This window comes from Aureobasidium namibiae, assembly GCF_000721765.1.
Source record: "Aureobasidium namibiae CBS 147.97 unplaced genomic scaffold scaffold_7, whole genome shotgun sequence".
In the NCBI taxonomy this organism is placed as follows: Eukaryota; Fungi; Ascomycota; class Dothideomycetes; order Dothideales; family Saccotheciaceae; genus Aureobasidium; species Aureobasidium namibiae.
This window is the reverse complement of record NW_013581202.1, coordinates 48,591-67,562: the sequence shown is the minus strand read 5'-3', so window position 1 is coordinate 67,562 and position 18,972 is coordinate 48,591. Positions and strand designations below refer to the sequence as shown.

General features: G+C 51.7%; 10 protein-coding genes across 10 annotated transcripts; 5 read left to right on the top strand and 5 right to left on the bottom strand.

The window, feature by feature from the left end:
* Nucleotides 1-44: 44 nt before the first annotated feature.
* M436DRAFT_81104 (nucleoside hydrolase) lies at nucleotides 45-1,440 on the bottom strand (the record flags this gene model as incomplete). Its single annotated transcript, XM_013572800.1, has 5 exons — nucleotides 45-515; nucleotides 567-838; nucleotides 889-1,008; nucleotides 1,064-1,283; nucleotides 1,339-1,440. 5 exons carry the CDS (start codon nucleotides 1,438-1,440, stop codon nucleotides 45-47), a joined length of 1,185 nt encoding a protein of 394 aa, XP_013428254.1.
* Nucleotides 1,441-1,977: 537 nt separating this feature from the next.
* On the bottom strand, nucleotides 1,978-6,390 carry M436DRAFT_81103 (uncharacterized protein; the record flags this gene model as incomplete). The annotated part of the gene is made up of 4 exons (XM_013572799.1): nucleotides 1,978-2,649; nucleotides 2,703-3,175; nucleotides 3,234-6,315; nucleotides 6,364-6,390. The coding sequence occupies 4 exons, from the start codon at nucleotides 6,388-6,390 to the stop codon at nucleotides 1,978-1,980; spliced, it is 4,254 nt and encodes a 1,417-aa protein (XP_013428253.1).
* A 417-nt stretch (nucleotides 6,391-6,807) lies between these two features.
* Nucleotides 6,808-7,042, top strand: M436DRAFT_44943 (uncharacterized protein; the record flags this gene model as incomplete). The annotated part of the gene is made up of 2 exons (XM_013572494.1): nucleotides 6,808-6,939; nucleotides 6,986-7,042. The coding sequence occupies 2 exons, from the start codon at nucleotides 6,808-6,810 to the stop codon at nucleotides 7,040-7,042; spliced, it is 189 nt and encodes a 62-aa protein (XP_013427948.1).
* A 311-nt stretch (nucleotides 7,043-7,353) lies between these two features.
* Nucleotides 7,354-8,790, bottom strand: M436DRAFT_44831 (uncharacterized protein; the record flags this gene model as incomplete). The annotated part of the gene is made up of 4 exons (XM_013572471.1): nucleotides 7,354-8,305; nucleotides 8,358-8,474; nucleotides 8,528-8,570; nucleotides 8,625-8,790. 4 exons carry the CDS (start codon nucleotides 8,788-8,790, stop codon nucleotides 7,354-7,356), a joined length of 1,278 nt encoding a protein of 425 aa, XP_013427925.1.
* Nucleotides 8,791-10,168: 1,378 nt separating this feature from the next.
* M436DRAFT_45632 (uncharacterized protein) lies at nucleotides 10,169-11,224 on the top strand (the record flags this gene model as incomplete). Its single annotated transcript, XM_013572615.1, has 1 exon — nucleotides 10,169-11,224. The coding sequence occupies one exon, from the start codon at nucleotides 10,169-10,171 to the stop codon at nucleotides 11,222-11,224; it is 1,056 nt and encodes a 351-aa protein (XP_013428069.1).
* Nucleotides 11,225-11,548: 324 nt separating this feature from the next.
* Nucleotides 11,549-12,974, bottom strand: M436DRAFT_72080 (Zip-domain-containing protein; the record flags this gene model as incomplete). Its single annotated transcript, XM_013572713.1, has 5 exons — nucleotides 11,549-11,564; nucleotides 11,621-11,973; nucleotides 12,025-12,625; nucleotides 12,678-12,802; nucleotides 12,852-12,974. 5 exons carry the CDS (start codon nucleotides 12,972-12,974, stop codon nucleotides 11,549-11,551), a joined length of 1,218 nt encoding a protein of 405 aa, XP_013428167.1.
* Nucleotides 12,975-13,218: 244 nt separating this feature from the next.
* M436DRAFT_63043 (nucleolar protein 16) lies at nucleotides 13,219-13,973 on the top strand (the record flags this gene model as incomplete). The annotated part of the gene is made up of 2 exons (XM_013572644.1): nucleotides 13,219-13,328; nucleotides 13,382-13,973. 2 exons carry the CDS (start codon nucleotides 13,219-13,221, stop codon nucleotides 13,971-13,973), a joined length of 702 nt encoding a protein of 233 aa, XP_013428098.1.
* A 156-nt stretch (nucleotides 13,974-14,129) lies between these two features.
* M436DRAFT_24251 (uncharacterized protein) lies at nucleotides 14,130-14,394 on the bottom strand (the record flags this gene model as incomplete). The annotated part of the gene is made up of 2 exons (XM_013572402.1): nucleotides 14,130-14,265; nucleotides 14,324-14,394. Coding segments are annotated over 2 exons (207 nt in total), but the record flags the coding sequence as incomplete, so codon positions are not given.
* A 415-nt stretch (nucleotides 14,395-14,809) lies between these two features.
* Nucleotides 14,810-15,340, top strand: M436DRAFT_44606 (Pcc1-domain-containing protein; the record flags this gene model as incomplete). Its single annotated transcript, XM_013572425.1, has 3 exons — nucleotides 14,810-14,841; nucleotides 14,896-15,031; nucleotides 15,128-15,340. 3 exons carry the CDS (start codon nucleotides 14,810-14,812, stop codon nucleotides 15,338-15,340), a joined length of 381 nt encoding a protein of 126 aa, XP_013427879.1.
* Nucleotides 15,341-15,965: 625 nt separating this feature from the next.
* M436DRAFT_44713 (amidase signature enzyme) lies at nucleotides 15,966-17,624 on the top strand (the record flags this gene model as incomplete). Its single annotated transcript, XM_013572451.1, has 1 exon — nucleotides 15,966-17,624. One exon carries the CDS (start codon nucleotides 15,966-15,968, stop codon nucleotides 17,622-17,624), a length of 1,659 nt encoding a protein of 552 aa, XP_013427905.1.
* Nucleotides 17,625-18,972: the final 1,348 nt, after the last annotated feature.

Here is an 18,972-nt window from a genome sequence, read left to right as displayed (position 1 = left end):
CTATATATATCTGAACTACCTCTGAACCAATGCTTACACAAACATTACTCGTCATCAGCAGCGATCCAAAGTGCCGACATGACCATGGTTTCGGGCTTCTCGCCCTCGGCCTGCTTCAAGCACAAGTCCAAAATCCTCCAGATGAGACCTGCATCCAACCCTCTAGGCACACGTACACCAGCCTGACCCGCCTTCAACGGTGTCAGAATAGTGCGTCCGCACTGAGATGTCGTTCTAGCAATTTCATCGACACCATGTTCGCCGTCGATGACAACTTTGATCGCGAATCTTTCACCACCCTTGTCGTCAAATAGGTCAGGGAAAACAACCATGGCGACAGCCAAGGGATCGTGTAGCGGAGGTCCTTCTGTCAATCCAAAGACGTCGGCATATGTCTTTGCGAAGAAGGTGAGGATTTGGTTGAACAAAACGCGGAGGACCGAAGCTTCTGTGCCATCATCCACTTTTGCGTCAAACCCGTAGAGCAGCTCCAAACATATCTCTGGTGTTGCCAACTAGTGTAACTGTTAGCTGAAGTGCTCGTAAGACCTGGCACGTACACTTACCATCTGATGTGTCAAATCTAGTGGAGCAACTGTGGTCTTTGCCGCAAGGACGGGGTTGCTGAAGATGGATTGCGCGGATTCGGGGTCAATGTAGATGTTGAATTCTGCAAAGGGCGTCCAATTGCCAAATCTTTCTCCCTGACCTTCGAGTGAACCCATTGGAGCGTTTGTGAAACCGCCTCCAACAGCGCCTCCCATAATGGTCAGACCAGCGATGTGATCGACCACATCAGGGAAAGTGTTGAACAGCAATGCAGCATTTGTGAGACAACCTGTGACTTGTAAGCCAGATGGACTATGACTGATATTTAGTAAAACTCACCTGTTGCGACAAGCCATGCCGTCTTTGGTGGTTCTGCTATCAGAGCCTTGTACATAGCCAACATTGCAGACATATCCGTTCGTTCTGGTGCCCCTGGCTCAGGCAAAACGGTAGTGCCATCTGCCACAAGATACATCAGAATCATGACTACTGATAGGATTCGATACCCACATACCCAATCCAGACTCTCCGTGAATATCAGGAGCTGAAGCTGCCGGACGGCAAAAAGGCTTGCTAGCACCGGCATACACAGGAACATCCTCTCTGCCAATCGCCCTCAAGATAGATCTCGTGTTTTGCGTCGTCTTGACCAGAGGAGCATTGCCATAGATAGTGCTGATTCCCAACAATCTCAAAGCCGGACATTGAGCAGAAAGCAAAATTGCAAATGCATCCTATTCTATAGTGTTAGGAACCAGGGTCCAGGGGGAATGGATATAGGAGTCGTACATCGTGCCCGGTATCACAGTCCAACCAGAGAGCCACTGGTTTGCCGTTACCATTCCATCTGGCATGGGCATTCGCCGCTATTTCTGAGGTTTGGACAGTCATTGCTTGAGAAATTGAATGTGTTGGTGTTGAAAGTCAAGATGATCAAACAGTCGTCGGTAACGTTATTACGGATCCGAGCCTTGGCACGTGCTTTTCGATGATTGTATATAAATACGAGGTAGGTATGTTGCTACTTGATATACCAATGATCAGTGAGCACGATAGAACTGCCAGGGAAGCGGACAAGGCCAGATATGACGATTCGTTGGAATCAGCACATTTGTTGCACGAAATGACTAAATTTGTCCGTGACTCTGGGGCGACCCTGCCACTGTGACATTTCATCTCTGCTGCTCGATCAGGTTCATCTTTTGATTGAAGGCATTGTTAGTTTGCAACAACCTACAAGCGCTCCAACATCTGAGCTTACAATCGTGGAACTTCATACATATGATGTCGCTGATGTGTTGTGATAACAAGAAAGGTCAAACAAAGTAAGAAGCCAACTGACAGCATCGAGCGGGGACGACCTTGACATGATGATGCGATACAGACGGAAAGAACGTCCAGCGCTCATGCTTGATTGATCAAGTTCATCTAACCTTTCCAAGCTCCGCCGAATCTTCGCCAATCCTCCCAGATGCCTCGCAAGACAGCACGATCGGCGTTGCCCATGCTGGAACTCAATGCCTTGACGCCACGACTATCATCTGCGCCAATCTCGGCAACATCGATGATTGCCCACATGCCTGGTGTAAGAGCATCTCGCATGCCTTCACCCGGTTTGCCGTTCAGGATCAGAGTACAGTAATAATGAAGGATATGAGGGGCGTGTTGAGCCACATGCATGCGAGCTTTGCGTGTCTCGTCGACAAGTTCAGGTGTTTTTCCTCGGCTGCCCACCATGTTGAACTGCGGCGGATTGCAAAGATTTTCGAGAACCCTCGAATACTTTTGAGCCTGCTTCAAAGTCAATGGAGCATTTGTGGGGTCAAGCCATGCAGGGTGTTTGAAGCGGTTGACAGTTCCCGCGTCCTTACTGCTTGGCGAGAAGAGGCAGGCAAGAAGTCTTTGCATCAACGGAACGAGGAGATGGAAACGACCACCCAGACTGGGACGGTGGAACTGCAAAAGACTTTGGACGATTGTGCAAAGACCCTCAAACATCAACGACGCTTGCTTGACACGCTTGATCGGCGACAGGGGAGACGCAAGTGTGGTCACAGTCGCAATAGTCATCTCTGCGGAGTATTGTGTGACGAGCCGAGGCTAAATGTGTTGTTAGTCGGATGTCCGGGATACGTGAAACTTCTGGCACCTACTTGTTCTCTTAATACCATAGTGACACAGGCGACCAATTGCTGATGGACGGCGTACTCAGAGCACGTGTTCAAGAGTTCTAGCAGTCTTACGAGGACAGAGACTGAACCAATCTCGGAAGCAGCTGCCCCGTGCTTACGAGAGCCATGCATAGCAGAGAGAATGCATCGCACCAACATGACTCTCTCTGCAGTGCACTGCTGGACTGAAGTAGGCAGAATCCGTTCCATCAGTGAGAGCTTCTCATTCTCGGAGATACTCTGAACACTTCTGGTGACAGCATCAGTGATAGACCAGTACTGGCCAGCATCCGTTTCTCGTTTCAATAGATGCTCGGCACTTGTAAAAATGTCGACAGGTTTGGATTGAGAAGCGGCTGAAGATAGCTGCTGGAAGCATCGCACCAAGATTGGGATGGGAACATCCTTCGATTCTTCAATCAAAGCATGCAATTTTTTCGCGAAGCGCTTGGCATCTAATAATGACTGTCAGTTCGATCATCAACACTCGTCAGTTATCTGTAGAATACTCACACTTCTCGGTTGAAGATCCTCTAGAGGCCAAGATCGATGCAGGGATTCCAGTGTACACTTGGACGGCGATACGAGCTTTATCCACGTTTAAACCGCTGAGCTCGTCCTCTGTCGAACTTGACAGGATCTCCCACAGTCGCTTAGCTAAAGAATCGATTGTGGACGATGAACTGTGTGGGAAGCTTGACATATCCTCATGGGTGAGACGAGCATCAAACGCCTCGAAAAGCGCTTTCACAAGAAAAACTCTGCCCGGGTTTGAGGGCAAGCCTAAATCCTTCTGCTTGTTGATGAAGTCTGACGCAAGCGTAGAGAGTTGTTCCAGGTACGATTTGCTTCGGTCTTGCTCCTTAGTATCCAGGATATGTCCCAGGAGACGTTGACAAACACTTTCGAAAGCATCCAGTTCAGTGCTGGTGTAAGAGACCCCTGCAAGATCCCATAGTGCACCGGGTGCCACAGAAATTTTTGCTGTTGCGTTTGGCAGCTCGAGAAGTGCCGCGATCAGATCGAGGGCTTGCTGCTTCGCTTGTCCGACGAACTTTTTCTGAGTCACAGCTGACACAGTAAGATCCAAGATCTTCTCGCGTTGTTGACGAGATAGTCCCTTCAATGGCCACTGGAGGAGGAGATCAAGCCAAGATTCTGATGTGGCATAACTTTCTACAGCTTCACATACTACATTGAATAGGTCGTCTTTAGTAGCAAGGTCGCTAGCTGCAAAGAGTGCGTCAAGGAACTCAAACAGCACCGAGCTTGAGTACGAAGGATCAGAGAAGAAGCTGTCAAACAAATCCTTGAAAAGTTGGACCCTCTCGGTCGCGGGTATGCAGGCCAGAAGCCCAGGGAAGCCAGAGAGAATTGTCAAGAAAGCGGCTGGCCGCCGAGAAGCGTAGCTGCTAATCTTACTATCATCCTTAGAGGGCAAAGCTGCGCGGCAGAACAGATGTGCATAATCAGATTCGTGGCCAGTTAGTTGTCTCTGCATGTCACAGATTGAAGCGATGAAGACAAACGCTGAGTCGGCCTCAGATATGGTACCCAGCTTCAACTTTGAGCTGTTTTGAATCTTCTTCAGCGCAAATTGTGTAATGGGTCCGTCTAGCAGTGTTGCGTTTCTCGTCTGAACTTCTTCGCTCGATTTGGTTGTTGACCAGAGTGGGTACCATAGCTGATAGATCCGCGAAGCCAGACCGAGCATATAGGCAGAGAGAAGCTCGCTGATGTCTGCAGTTTGGAGGAATGCACTCTCTACAGCCGAAAGTAGTGACTCCAAGTAGGGCATGAGAACGTCGATGGTGGCGTCGGTCTTCAAAGCACTAACGATGGCATTGAGTAGGACGATGTTTGCGAAGGCCTGCGGACTTGCGACAGAAGACGATGCAACCGACTGAGTCAGCGTACTCTGTCGAGAATCCAGCAACTCTGAGATTTGTGCCGATGTCAGGGACGTTTCCAGGATGTCCCTCAATGACTCCTCCAATGACAAGTCAGCCCAGAGAAGCCACTTGGACGACTTCTTCGAAGAGATTTGAGTGCTTAAGCAGGCGGACCACTGATCAAGGAACGCAGGGAGATTGCGAGTTCGCGCATAAGCGTGCATCAGGGGTACTACAATCTTGTAGCAGATATTGCGAGGATTCGACCAGTCATCGCTAGAGACTAGGCCCGAAACAGCGGAGGCTTTTGCGTCTCCGTTGCTCGTTAATGCATCAAATAACGCCTTAGCCGGGACGGCGTTGATATCTGTGAAGATGCTAGCATTCATGTTAAGAATCTTAGCAGTGAGGGGAAAGTCAGGCTTCGATGTCGACAAGTTGCATCGCTGATCCAGAACCTCGCTTAGCACGTCCGCATCAAGCACCAGCTTGCTGTCTGACAATACATCGAACATCTCGTTCAGATTTTGGTTAACAATAGTAGCGTCTGGAGCGTTGGTGATGGTTTCCGATAAGGAATTAAACAGAAGATGGATCCAAGGAGCTTCAATGATCCTTTGCTTAGGGTTGCCGATAGGCGCACAGCGAACTGCCAGATCCAGTAACAATGGCACACATCCGTAGACTTGGGATAGCTGACCCTGCCTAACGGAGTCCGAAGTGTCTCCATTGACAAGGGTCGTGATTTGCGAGCGCAAAGGCTCCAGTCTCTGTACCAGCCCAGGAACTTCTGGCTGTTGACGCTTCTTCTGTACGACAGCCTTAGAAGTGTAGAAAGCGACCCTTGCTGGGACGAAAAGATGTGTGGCCAGTAAACGGTCGAGCGATCGGGTGGCATTATGTTGTGAAGCAAGTTCTGAGCCCAGTTCTGAGTGCAGGGATTGTAGAAGAAGAGCAGCTGGCCACAAACACTCGGTGCAGAAAGAAATATCCATGGGATCCATTGAAGCGTTCGGTTGCAGGATGGCTAAGTCTTGGATCAGAGTCAGAGTAGCGGCCACATGAGAAAGGGGAAGACCATGCAAAGTTCGAAGATGCAACAAGGCGTACAGAGTGTGCTTGACGAAACGAACGAGGTCTGCATGGTCCAGACGAAGAAGGGCGTGGACGCGATTTCCCGAGGCAGCATCTGTAGCAACAGGAGACTGGGTCGAACGCGAGATTAGAACACGGATGGCAACCGTGACTTGGGCAAAGATCAAAGCTGGGTGATCAGATGTCGTGTCGTTGGCAGCACTTTGCCTCTTTCTCTTCTTGGTGGAAGGCTTTGCATCGACTGCAGTATTTGGAGCTGGAGTAGAGGTGGGCGGGAAGAGGTGTGCGAGGGCGCCTGAGCAGATGTTGACCGGACTGGCGACAGACAAGGACTTGGCCAGAGCAGCAGACGGCATGCGCTCAAGGATGCGACGGAAGAGGATCCATGACGGAAGATATTGGCAGGTCTCTGGCAGGGCAGAGAGCTTGTCGAGAAGCCAGCGCAACACAAAGTCCAGACGAGAGATGTGTGAGAGCGAGGACGAGGTAGACGATCCGGGTATGAATTGAGGGTCCAGAGAGATGTCAAGGATGCGGGCGGCTTCCTGAACACGCTCTTCAAAAGAATCGAACGACTTGTCGAGGGAAAGAAGGCGTTGCAAAGACGACTAGTCAAATCAGCAACGGACTTTATGCAGAGATGAAGCTTGACGAACCTTTGAATCGTCGTCGCGGGTAGCCATACCGGCTCGAGCAGGGTGTTGGAAAAAATCAAAGCCGACGCTCTTCTTTTCTAAAACTTGACGCTCTTTCCTCGAAATCATCGAGACGCAGTTTTGCATGTGAACTGGTCCAAGCTCGCCGCAGCGGGAAAGCGCGAACAAGACCCGGAGCTGCCAGGCCAAGGCCTCCTCGCGACGACGACAGCGACGACGATATACAAGCCTCGACCTCTTTCATACTGTCCAATTCTCTAACCTACACGATCCACAATGTCCGACTCTGTTGCTCCCTCATCGCCTCAGGCTCCCGGCTCCCTGCGCTCCAACAGACCCATGAGCGAAGCCCTGCTCAATGAGAAGGCATGCGACCATCTGCCCCGACCAATTGCTCGCCGTCGACTGACTCTGCTGTTCTAGTGGGACCACTGCCTGAGCACCATGCTCATCCGCTCCACCCTCGGTGCCTCGTTTGGTGTCATCTTCTCCGTCCTCCTCTTCAAGCGTCGCGCATGGCCTGCCTTTGTCGGTTTCGGCTTCGGTGCCGGTAGAGCCTGGGAGGAGTGCGACAACGTACGTCCAGCAAGACTCATTGGAGACTCCTTCTGACCATACACAGAGCTTCAAGCGCGCTGCTGCCCCCACCAGAGACGGCCTGAGAACCATGAGACAATAAATGCCTTCGCGAAGCACATACACCCCCTCTTCTTACGCCTGTGTCTAATCCTCAGAATCCAACCTCTTTCCTACTCTTCGTTGTGTAAAACGCTTCAAACTCTTCGTCGCGAACCTCGTCGGATTTCCATGAACTACAGAACCTGAGAATTACTGCCTAAACGTCTCGCACCAAAGGACCGCTCCGCACCGGGAATGCTGTAACTATGTAGGCTTTACTCCTAGACTCCCACCAAAACAAATTACTTCAATCTCTCTACACTAGCACTCTGGTCCATTGAGAAACACCACAGACGCCATCTTGGTCTTCGTTCACTGTGACCTTCCAACCTCGTGTGCTTCCAGCTCTGCCAGTGAAGAACCAAATGCTGTGTTTATATCTCGATATCCCGGCTGAGGAAGACTAGATGGCGGCTGTCCGCTGGCACTGTAGGCTGAAGATGGAGTGTATGCGACGTATCGTGATGGCGCTCTGGGCGTTCCCATCCCCGGGGTCGTCATCCATAGCGACGAATTGGATGGGGTTGGGCTGGTCATGGCGATGCTGGGCGAAAAGTGGACAGGAGCATCGGATGGCGCCTCCGCTGCTCCACGAATATCTTCCGGTGAGTATGGATGTCGATTGGCGGCATTGTGAGCAGATGTAGATTCAAAATTGCCATCAGCCGAGCGATGCGACTGCTCTTCCAATTCTGCTGGGCCCTGCACGTTCGACAATTCACTAGTCATGCCACGTTGACTGCTGTTGTGCTCCGCCATGCTGTCTTCTCCCGAGCCGAGAGAGTAGCCAGCCTTGCTCGATTTTTCGTATGACACTCCTCCTGCACCAGATCGGCGGCGCTTCCAAAACTTCCAGCCAACGAAAAGAAGTACCAGCAACAGGATTGAACCAGCAGCAGCGCCTAAGATGACGCCAATGATAAGTTTGCGAGAGCTGCCCACAGAACCACTTTGAGCTGATGTAGGTGTCGTGGTATTCATGGTTGTGCTTGAAGATGGCGAGGTTGTTGACGAGGACAGCGATGAAGCTGATGACACAGACAACAGTGTTGATGGAGACGAAAACGCTGGGAGATTGTCAGACGCACTGGTCTCTGTTGGTTGGGAGTCGATCGTAGGCGAAGCCGAAGGTGTAGCAGATCCAGAGATGGAATCCGCGGTTTCGGTGTCGGCGTAGGTGGTAGTCAATTGTTCGGTGCCGCAGCTGAAGATGTAGTTATTGTCTCGATATGCCTTGATACAGAAGGGACGACTAGGATTGGAGCTAGATGCCACGGGTTAGTGTCTTGAATGACGGCACATCTCATGATGCTCACCAGTAGACGCATCCTCCGGTAACATAGTCGCAAGAGGTTGTAATGCCCAGCGTGTAGTCAATACATCTTGTTCGAGGCTCGCAAGTAGTGCCGATAGCAGTGCAACAGCCGACGTATCTGCAAATCTTAGTTAGTGGTCGAGGTCACGTAGAAACGGGAGGCGTGCGTACCCATCACTGACTGAGACGCAAGCAGCTGGCTGGTAGCAAAAGACTAACTATGGTTAGTTCAACGATAACAGGATAATCGATGAAGCAATCGACATACTCTTGCTGTTCGGAACGCAATACGAAGTATCGCGTTTTTGGAGCAGCAGTCCAACTTGTGCGTGCCAGGGGTCTGCTTGGACTGGACAGGAGGGTGCTGCAGTCATTTGGCCGAATATGTTGGTGGCAATGGACAGCCAGAGAAAAATAATGTGTGTGAGAACCATGTTGACCGTGTGGCCGCAACGCAACAGCATGGTCTAGTCCTGTGTGTATGGAAAGGCACAGACGCAGAAAGAGTCGCGTTTGTTGTGGATAGTGTGGACTTGAGATACTCGTTCGGAGTATGCAAACGCGGGAGTGCAAACAAACGATACTCTAAACACTTTTTCCGTGATGGCCACCAAGTTCCAGGAACGCGACCTGCAACCAGACTTGCCTTGGTCAATCTCTGAATAGCCTTGCCTTGTTGACTGATCTCGGTTTCTTGACATTGTCTCGGAAGAACCTCGCTCGATACCTTGTACATCACACTGCAGAAAGTACTACCATCTTACCTTGCTTTCTACAGAGCATTGTATGGACACCTTGGGGAAACGAGGCTATCGTCAGACGATATTTGCCGTGTTTCTATCTTACGCGCTTTGCTATCCTTTGGGCCTCGAAAAGAGTGGCGGAGCAAGGTTACAGAGAATAACATCTCGCTTGTAGTCTATAGTCTTCCCTACCTCAAGATCCCGGGCTTATTCGTGGATATCTGTCGTAGCAGAGAGGTGGTGAGAAGGAGGATAAATTCTGGTCTCAAGAATGGCACGGATCGCACTTGTTCACGGACCGCAGACAGCAGCGCGAGAGATGACCAAGGCTCAGGAGTTCAACAGCGGTGGTCGTTTGCAGATTAAGGGACAAGAGTTCAAGACACAGGTGGTCGTTTGAAGATCAAGGGATGACGGGTACGGACAGAAATGATCATCAGCAAGAGACGTTTTGGTCTGGGCCGAGATGCTTGGCTCGCTCAGGGCAAGATTTGAGCGAAGGAACTTATTAAAGCAGCGCAGAGGTTGTCCTGCGCCTCGTGCAGAGAGACCTAGGCGCACGACGACCGAAGATTGCAGACAGACGGCGGCGGACGCGGAGCTGTTCTCGTCCTGATTGATATTCTTTGACGACTGACCGAGTTTCAGTGCATACGGGCGTCTTGTGATTAATCACAGTCCACGTACAAGCGCGGTGGGAGACCAGCACGCGCAAGCTGAGACATTTTGGGCGTGTTGACATGTGCCGCCGATGATCGCTGCGGTGAAGAGTTTACTCGCGGTTGCAGTCACGTATCAGACATAAGCGAAGACGGCCGCCCGCTTACACAGTCGCAATAGGGGTGAGAGTCTTCCTGTGCTTGCGACCACCAGTGCACGACTTGTGGACATATTCTTCGGCGCCGAAGGAAAGTGTACTGTGTCGCACGTTCTCTGCTCGAGACATTCGGGACGGTGCATACGAGGGATCCGAGAGCAAACGGTCGTAATCCACCCACCCACGTCACCTCCAATGGAGCAAGTGGAACTCGCAACGAGCGACGGCAGGACCCCGAAGTCTGTTGATACCATGGACAACAGGAGTGTGCTACCGCGCCCGGATGCGCCGCGGCGGACCACGCATCCTGCTGCTGCCCTGAAGAAGTCGCCTGTGCCTGCAGCCGTCGATACCGACTCTTCGTCTATTTCTCGTCCCAACAACAACATCCACAACAACCCGTCCAGCTACAGCTCCAACAGCCTGCCTCTGCGGCCGCGCACCCAGACCCCCTATACAAGGCCCCATCTACGCTCCAGGTCGCACGCTTCTGCTCTCGCTCCTCCCATGGCTCCGCGAGCACATTCTCTTCCTTCGGTCCATTCGGCCGGCCACCAATATCCTTCTTCTCCTTCGGCATCGCCTTTGCTGCGCCCTTCGAGTCCCATGTCTTCCTTGTCGCCGCGCCAGCCATATTCGCCCAACATGCGACCGACTTCTCCTTTTCGTCCTCGATCTCCCCTACCTTTGGATGAAGCTTCCTATGCCCAGCACTCTTCTACCTACGATGGTGCTTTCCAAAGCATTTCCGAGGATGCCGAGCTCAGCATAATACCACGATCTCATCTCGACAATCCACCCCATCCGGCTCCCTTTGGACGCTCGCTATCTCTGCGCCGACAACGACCATCATCTCCTCTGCACTCGCTCACACCTTCGGCCGCAACATCCCGCTCAGCATCCGCTACTTCCTCACCCGCCGTTGCTACAGCCCGCTTCAACGAAAATTTTCCTCCGCTACATCACTACTCCAGCAATTCTTCCTTTTCGAGCATCTCCACCACACCTTCCTCTGCTCGCTCGCGATCGCCTAGTATCTCATCTCTCGAAACAATCGAAGACAACCCCGACTTGGAGTGGGAGGCTATCGAGGCCGACCGCTCGGCCAAGCAACGTGCTGCAGCAGAAGCCGAGGACCAAGGCAACGACAACGAGCCGCGACGAAGGGGCAGCTTGGATCTCCCAGGCCACAGAAGTGTCGGTTTTGGCTTCGGCAGACGAGGTGGAGACGCCGGTCGAAAGAGATGGAGTATCTGTGGTGGTGAGAGGACAGTCGATCTGGACCTCGAAACCATTTGGGAGGATTAACGAAAACATTCGTCATTTCTAGCGACGCTTTTCTGGGTTTGATGCTTCTTTTGGCGCTCTCCGATTCTCTCTTCTTCTTTTTCATTCTTCTACGCTACTTGGAAGGACCTCAGATTCTTCGGTTCGATGCAGCGTTAAGACTGTTTTTCAATTTTTCGTTTCACGCTACGATACCCCTATCAAACGACCCAGGTCCTAGATAGAACTATATGCATTAATGCCTCTGTTATGCTTTTTACACCAGGCTTTCCAAAACATCTTCTTCCAAATTGTACATGTTGAGAATGCCAACATTGTGCATTCATTCAAGATCCAAATCTTTGATCAAGACCACGAGATACTATATTTTAGTCAGCGCTTTCTCTTTACGGCATGGTGATGGAGATCAAAACTTACGCAATCATGATACCAGCTCCAGCAGCAATGGCCACCAGCTGAGTAACAATCTTCTTGATCTCAGCGACCTTGTTGGGACCAGTCTCCATGAGCTCAGGCACAACGCTCATGCCTACAAACATGAAGGTCCCTGCAGTCCAGGGTAACAAGAGATCACCCCAGTGAAGGCTAGTGCCAAAAAGTCCGGGAGTGGGAAGGGCATCAGCACTGTTGCCGCCGTATTCCTGAACTGCGATTCCCATGAGTGCGCCTGTGAGGGCTCCTGCTGCTGTCAAGAACTGTGCGCCGATGGCTGCACGCTTGGAGAAGCCGGATTGGATGAGGAGAGCAAAGTCTCCGACCTCATGGGGGACCTGGTGTTTGAGTTAGCAAGAATCTCCAAGATCTTGATATGTGAAAGGAACCTCGTGGAAAAAGACGGCAGTAGTCGTCAGTGCTCCAACGGTGGGAGAAGCATAGAATGAAGATGCCATTGCAAGACCATCGGTGATGTTGTGGGTAAAGTCGGCGATGATGTTCAAGTAGCCTCTGTTGGAGCTGGGACCGCTTTCCTGCTCTACAGGCACAACGCTCTGCGTGCTCGCCTTCTCACCGCCACGCTGGCGCAGACCATCGGTTTGAGCGCCCTTGTCAGAGCCAGATGCTTTGGCAGAGGCGGCTGCCTTGTCGCCACCTTCAATCTTACCATGGGCATGGCCGTGAGAGTGACCACCCTCGTCGCCTCCAGAGGCAATACGGATAGCCTTGTCGAGGATGACGAAACTGACAAAGCCTACCATAATGGCAATTCCGAGCAGAATGTTCTTGTTGCCATCAGCAACCACCAAGGTCACATGCTCTGGGCTGTCTTCGCCAACGAAGATCTCGGGCAGAAGATGGAAGAGTGTATCGCCCATGAGGCCACCAAAGGCGAATGCAACCATGGTGTTCAGGGAGGCCGGGTCAATGTCAGAGGGGCATAGGGCCAGCAAGAAGTTGGGTGGGCCAGAAATGTAGAGAACGCTCCTATCATATCATCAGTACAATGACGATCATCCGAGAACATTGACAAGCTGACAAGAGAGTGTTTACAGCAGGCGATCCTGGGAACAAGACGGCAAATGCTCTAGCTGTGAAGCCTGTAGCGGCCTCATGTGCTGTTGAAGCCTTGTGGGCATTGAGAGATTGGACCAGAGGACATTGCTGGCGGAATGAGTATGGGTTGTTTGACATTGAATTGTAAGGGACCAACCTGGATCTGTTCTTCAATCTGTGCAGATGAGAGGTCTCCAACAGGAGTCTTCTCCGAGTATGCAGTGATGACTTGGCACAGTACTACGAGGACAACCAGCAAAGTGGCATACACACGATTCATGATGGCCATCTTGTGTGATTCTGTCCCACAATAATGTCTTCCAAACGTGAACGGTCAAGTTGTCACCTGTACTCTACTTGTACTCGAGGCAGAGCGCGAGGTGGAGCGAGCGATAAGATAAGGAAAGAGAGCAAACATGGGGAAGCCGCGAAGGTGTTTGCATCCAAATTTTCGGGGGACCGGCTTTCTCGATGGCGGCTCTACAACATTTTTTCTGTACAATCATACAGACAAATCAGACAAGATGGGTCGCGAATTGCAAAAGAGGAAAAACCGCTCGTCAACCGCCAAGGTGACGCAAAAGGCAAAGTCGAAGAGAAAGTTGTTGCAGAACCCCATTATCGCAGCCAACTGGTAGGTCCATCGCATTGCGCTTTTGTTGAATGCAAGATCTAACAATGACACAGGAATCAGAAGGAGACGCTCAGCCAGAACTACCGCCGTCTCGGACTCGTTTCCAAGTTGAACCACCCCACCGGTGGTGTTGAGAAGACATCAAAGACATTAGTCGAGGCTGCAAATGGCCTTGCACCCGAGCCCACGCCCGACAACCTCAACATCAGCACAAAATTGCCCACTACTATCAACATCTCCGAAGTCAAGATTAGAAGAGACCCCGAGACTGGCGCTATTCTGGAAGTCCTGGGTGGTGAAAGAAAGGCCAACCCGCTGAACGACCCCTTGAACGACATTGAGGACAGTGACGACGAGGGCTGGCAGGGATTCGTCAACGAGCACGGTGTTCTGGACGGAGCACAACAGGGAGGAGATGCAAGAACCGATGTGGTCCGCCAACTCGAGGAGCAAGCCGCCCGCCCGATCAAGAAGGCTCCCAGGAAGCAGAGTGACCGCGAAGAAGAATGGATTGAGCGACTGGTGCAGAAGCACGGCGACAACTACGCCGCCATGGCTCGCGACATGAAGCTCAACCCCTTCCAGCAGAGCGTTGGTGATCTCAAGAAGAGAGTCAAGAAGTGGAACGCCAAGCAACAAGCATGAAGATGATGGATTGGATGCTCTATTTGATATGCATAGCGAAGGCGTTGGCAGGCAATGGGTCGATATTTCACAAACTTTCTCCGAGGTTAAGAGACGATTCGTCATTGGATAGGATGAAAGAATCAAAGGATCATTATTTGTTCATAAGATTTAGGCGCCTTTTCCGCCTCTCTCGTCCTGCATGCCAATGACAACATCCGGGGCCTCTGGGTTCTCTTTCTTGGCCTTTGCCGTGCTGTTGTTCGAGTCCCTGCGCTGGGTGGCAGTGCCGCCCTCGTCGCGGCTCTTGGACCTAGAGACGTGCTGGGTCAGTACAATGATTAATATCACGGGCAGCAAAGGGTATGTACTTCTGGCCCTCGGCAGCATTGGCGCTCTGAACGTCGAGCTTGTCCTTCTTGTCGGTTGCGTGCTCGCTGTCGGGGTATGCTTCGTTTGCGACAGAGCCGTCGGTGCTGAGCTTACCACCGCTGCTGCGACGGCATGTTGACGAAACGAAGGTGCGGCGGGGAGAAGCTGGTACAATGCGAGACTGTCTCAGGGTGCTAAGGCGAGCAGTGCGGCGGTAGAAGGTCAGGAATTCTGAGGGAGACGGCATGTTGAAGTTTGAGATTGACGTCTTTGGTGTGATTGGAATTGAGAGAGAAGACGCAGCTATGTTTGTGTAGAAAACGAGTGGAGTAGGCAATGTTACCTGGTGGTAATGGTCATGCATGAGTAGTCAGTTACGTATGCCAAGCCTCGAGCTTGATCGATGCGAACGCAGAAGTCACGATGCGAATTGCGCCCGACAACGAAGAAGAAGACACAAGCAGTCAGTCCCTACCACAATCGTCATGGCCACGTCTGACGAGTTTCCGTGTATCCTGTGAGCTTCAGCATTCCAATGGACCAACCCACGAAGCTCATGCGCATGGCGTAGAACCATCGACACTCCCTTCCCTACCCATCGCCTAGCCAGCGCCGCAATCCGCTCCCTGTCGGTCGATCAGGAGCTCTCGCCTCTGGTCCGTCGCCAGTTCTCGCTTCATCGTCCCTCAGATGCCCCTCCGAATGCGGTCGAGCATGATCCTCTTCGCGCCTCTCTCTTGACCAATGCCGCTCCCATTTCCTCGTTAGACGCCGTTCAATCGACACAGCCCACATCTGATCAGGACGATGCTACCGTACTTCGCACTGTCTACCGTGCCACTACCAACCGTATGCTTCGTGTCTCGGTGAATGGCTTCTTCGAGAGTCTCAATGTCGTCCTGCAAGTCATGCAGGAGCTCGATGTTGATGTCCTCCAAGACCAGGGCCTCGAGGATCTTCAAGGCGCTCAAGGCGTGGAACAAGGAATGATCGGGACCACAAAGACTGGCGCCTGAGGAGACCTTGTCTTTTGGTTTGTTCTCCGACCAGAATACCAACGCGCAATCTACTATGCGCTTGTTGTAGCGCCAGATTCACCTCTCCCAGCCACAGGCTGCTCGCCAAAGATTCAAGCCGGCAACTACGCCTCAGACGTGCTAAGATCTTGCTCTCGCAGATCTGATCGAGAAGTGCCAATAGCTTCCTGCGAGCATGAATTGCAATTCAACGGGAACCCTCTTACAGACATCTGACGAGAGCCTCACATTAGCTAGAACAGTACTTGATGGGTACAAGATTGGTTTCTATATTCACTGCGGTATCAATTAATGTCTCGGCTACTGAGGCTGTATTGATTTCGTCATTTCGGTGATTTATGCGGGAGGCCTAGATCTATACCTCCTAAGCAATCTGTGGTTGGGAAGTGTTCTACTGCTTGTCCGGTCATACCAAAACTCTGCAATGTTCGCACCTGTAATCGATGATATGCTAGGTGATTTGATCACGATTTGATTTCTGAATGCCCATTGTCTGTCCCGTGCACATGTGCCGAAGCAGATCGTCATCATCTCCCAGCCTCTCACGTCTTGACGCTCTCGTGAACATCGTGTTTGTACACCTTCGTATTCCATCAATCGAACAATGCAACTACGTTGTTTGAGGCACCGGCTTCTACTGGCCTTGTCCAGTTTAGTCATCGTCGATGCTCAAGAGCATTTCGACCCAAGAGAGGCCACAATAGCTTCTGTCCATAATGCATTGTATTCTGGCACGAGCTGTCGGAGTATCGTCTCTGCTTTCCTGTCACGCATTGAAGCCTTGGACCACGGATACGTTAACTCCATTATATCTCTGGATCCCGAATCTCTTTCAATCGCATCACGACAAGATGCACTGCTCGCTAGCAAGAATGCCGGCATAGGCCCGCTGTACTGCGTCCCCGTGCTTTTGAAGGACAATCTTGACACTGCATCTCTGCCAACTACCAGTGGAAGCCTTGCTCTTGCTGACTCGAGGCCTTCGGTTGATGCTGCGGTCGTCAAAGCGCTCAAAGATGCAGGTGCTATCATCTTGGGCAAAACAAATCTTCAGGAGCTCGCATTGGAAGGAATCTCGGTATCCTCTCTTGGTGGCCAGACGGTCAATCCCTATGATGCCGACAGGACCCCGGGCGGGTCATCTGGAGGCAGTGGCGCCAGTGTTGCTGCATCATTCGCGGTCTTCGCCCTGGGTACAGACACGATAAACAGTGTACGTAATCCAGCAAGTGCAAACAGCCTCTTCGGGCTACGTCCTACCAGAGGGCTTGTATCGAGAGCTGGTGTCGTTCCCAACTCCCATACACAGGATGCCGTTGGGCCTATCACACGATGCGTTGAGGATCTTGCTATCGCTCTTTCGGTCATTGCAAGCTCGCAGCTAGATCCTGAAGACAACAGCACTGCACTTGTACCTCAGGGTATTCGTGGGACGGATTACCACATGGATCTTGCCTCTGGCTCTCTCAGTGGCAAGACGATAGGAGTTCTTGAAACGTTTTTTGATCGCACGTCGACCAACGAGACCGAGCCTGTCAATGAATCTATAGATGCAATGATCGCGCGATTGCAAGAAGCCGGCGCCACTGTTGTACCAATTGATGATCCAATGTACAATGTCAACGCTATAATCGCGTCGTGCGAGACTCAGAGATTCGAGCTCAGGCAGGAGGTGGACACGTATCTTTCGAGAGCGAGCCTCAAAGGGCAACATCCTGCGACTCTTCAGGATCTCTATAGGGAGGGCAATTCTTTCTTGGTGCTCCCACAGCAGTACGAGTTCATAAAGGCTGTATTGAAGGGTAGCACACAAGATCTCGAGTACGAGGCAGTCTTGAACAACATCCAAGATCTGACCACGCATCTGCATGCAACCTTTGCTGCACACCACCTGGATGCAATCATCTACCCACAGCAGAAGAATCTTCCTGTGAGGATTGGATCTGCATCTCAACATGGACGTAACGGCATTCTGGCCGGAGTGACTGGATTCCCTTCACTGGCGCTACCCGTGGGCTTCAGTCAGGCTACCGACTCCGCCCCAATCGGTATCCCTATCGGTATCGAGCTGATGGGCTTACCATGGACAGAAGCAAAACTGCTGCAGATTGCGCACGAGATACAAGCTCTAACGCAGATCAGAAAGCCCCCTGTGTGGACTAATCGGCACATACCTGTTCGAGAATATGCAGCTGTACCCAGCATGATGCCAAAGGATAGCAACAGTATCCCGTCGGCCTATCCGCTTGGGCTTTTGTTGTAGATAGCACAACGTGCATGCGTCGGCAAGAGATCCCGCGTAAACTCGAGACTTGTTGGCAGTCTACAAAGACCCTGCTTTGTCTCAACAGTATCCAGATAGAATAGCCTATCACCTACCTGTATGACTGAAGTCCTCTCCCCACACATGGTTGATTAATCAATAACTAGCATGCAGTCTAGACATGTGAGCACTAGTCGAGACTTGGATTTCCATTTTGACGCAGTCTTCTTGCGTGCGCAGTGTGCACTCGGGTAGCAGCATCTCACGCACTGTAGTGCACATGAAGTCACGAGTACATGCACGCAACATGTGAAAATTGGCTCGAGCTTAGGGATGGTGGTTAGGTACTTGAGTGTCCCGAAAGGTGCTTGCAACATGCTAAACGTGCAGCTTGCAGATGCAGGTTTGAGACACGCAGGCGCCGCGGAATGGTTCGGCCCAGACATTGAATTAAAACCGAAAGATTCCAAGTGCTGTGTTCGAGAAGCAGAGACCGGACGGATGGAAGACGAACCAGACCGAAACATTTTGCGTGAGGATTTGCCTCTACGACTCAGGAACCAGACATTCGAGGCCTCAAAAACTTTTGCTCTTGTCAGAGGGTCGCTATGGTTTGATTATTGCGGGGCCAGTTGATCACTGCAATGGCCTTGTGGGGAAGGGTCTGATCCTGAAACAAGCAACCTGACTGGTCGATTGACGCGCGGAGACAAGACGTGCTAGGTAGGTACGAGCGCAAGAGATGCAGATGCGCTTTGGGGGGGGGAGATGCCCAGAGTAGCAGATAGAGAGCGTGTCCGTGAATAGACGATGACATAGCCAGCTTGGATAGTAGGTACGAGAGGCTTAAACAGTTGACAGTTGCCATAGTTCGCGTGCCGAGAGGCGTTACTATTGGGAGTGAGCGACGCGATTGGCAACGCGGTATCGGTATCATGGCAACGAGATAACAAGACAGGAACGTATGGCCTGAGAGCTGTGTCTGTCGTGGTGCGCACGTAGGATACAATAGCGGGATCGTTAGTGGCACTGCTCGTACTGCCCGGCCCAAGCTGGGAAGCAAGGCAGGCAGCGAAAAGCGAAAATATATTGGTATTTTATTGCCCGGCAACGATCTAGAGTGACCAGGGCGTTCCCGAGTCGCCGTCATTCGCTGCCCACACCCAAAGTGCGATCTACGGTGGGCAATCTGTGGGCAGAGACATGGCGCGACAACAGAGAATCCACCACGTTCGTATCACAGCGATGCACCGTTTGGGCGTCGCGTGGGATCAGAGAAGGCAGTTTGGCCTGGGTTGTTGTTGTGGCATGCCGCATACGAAATGCGACCCTCGCTCTTAGGATTTGG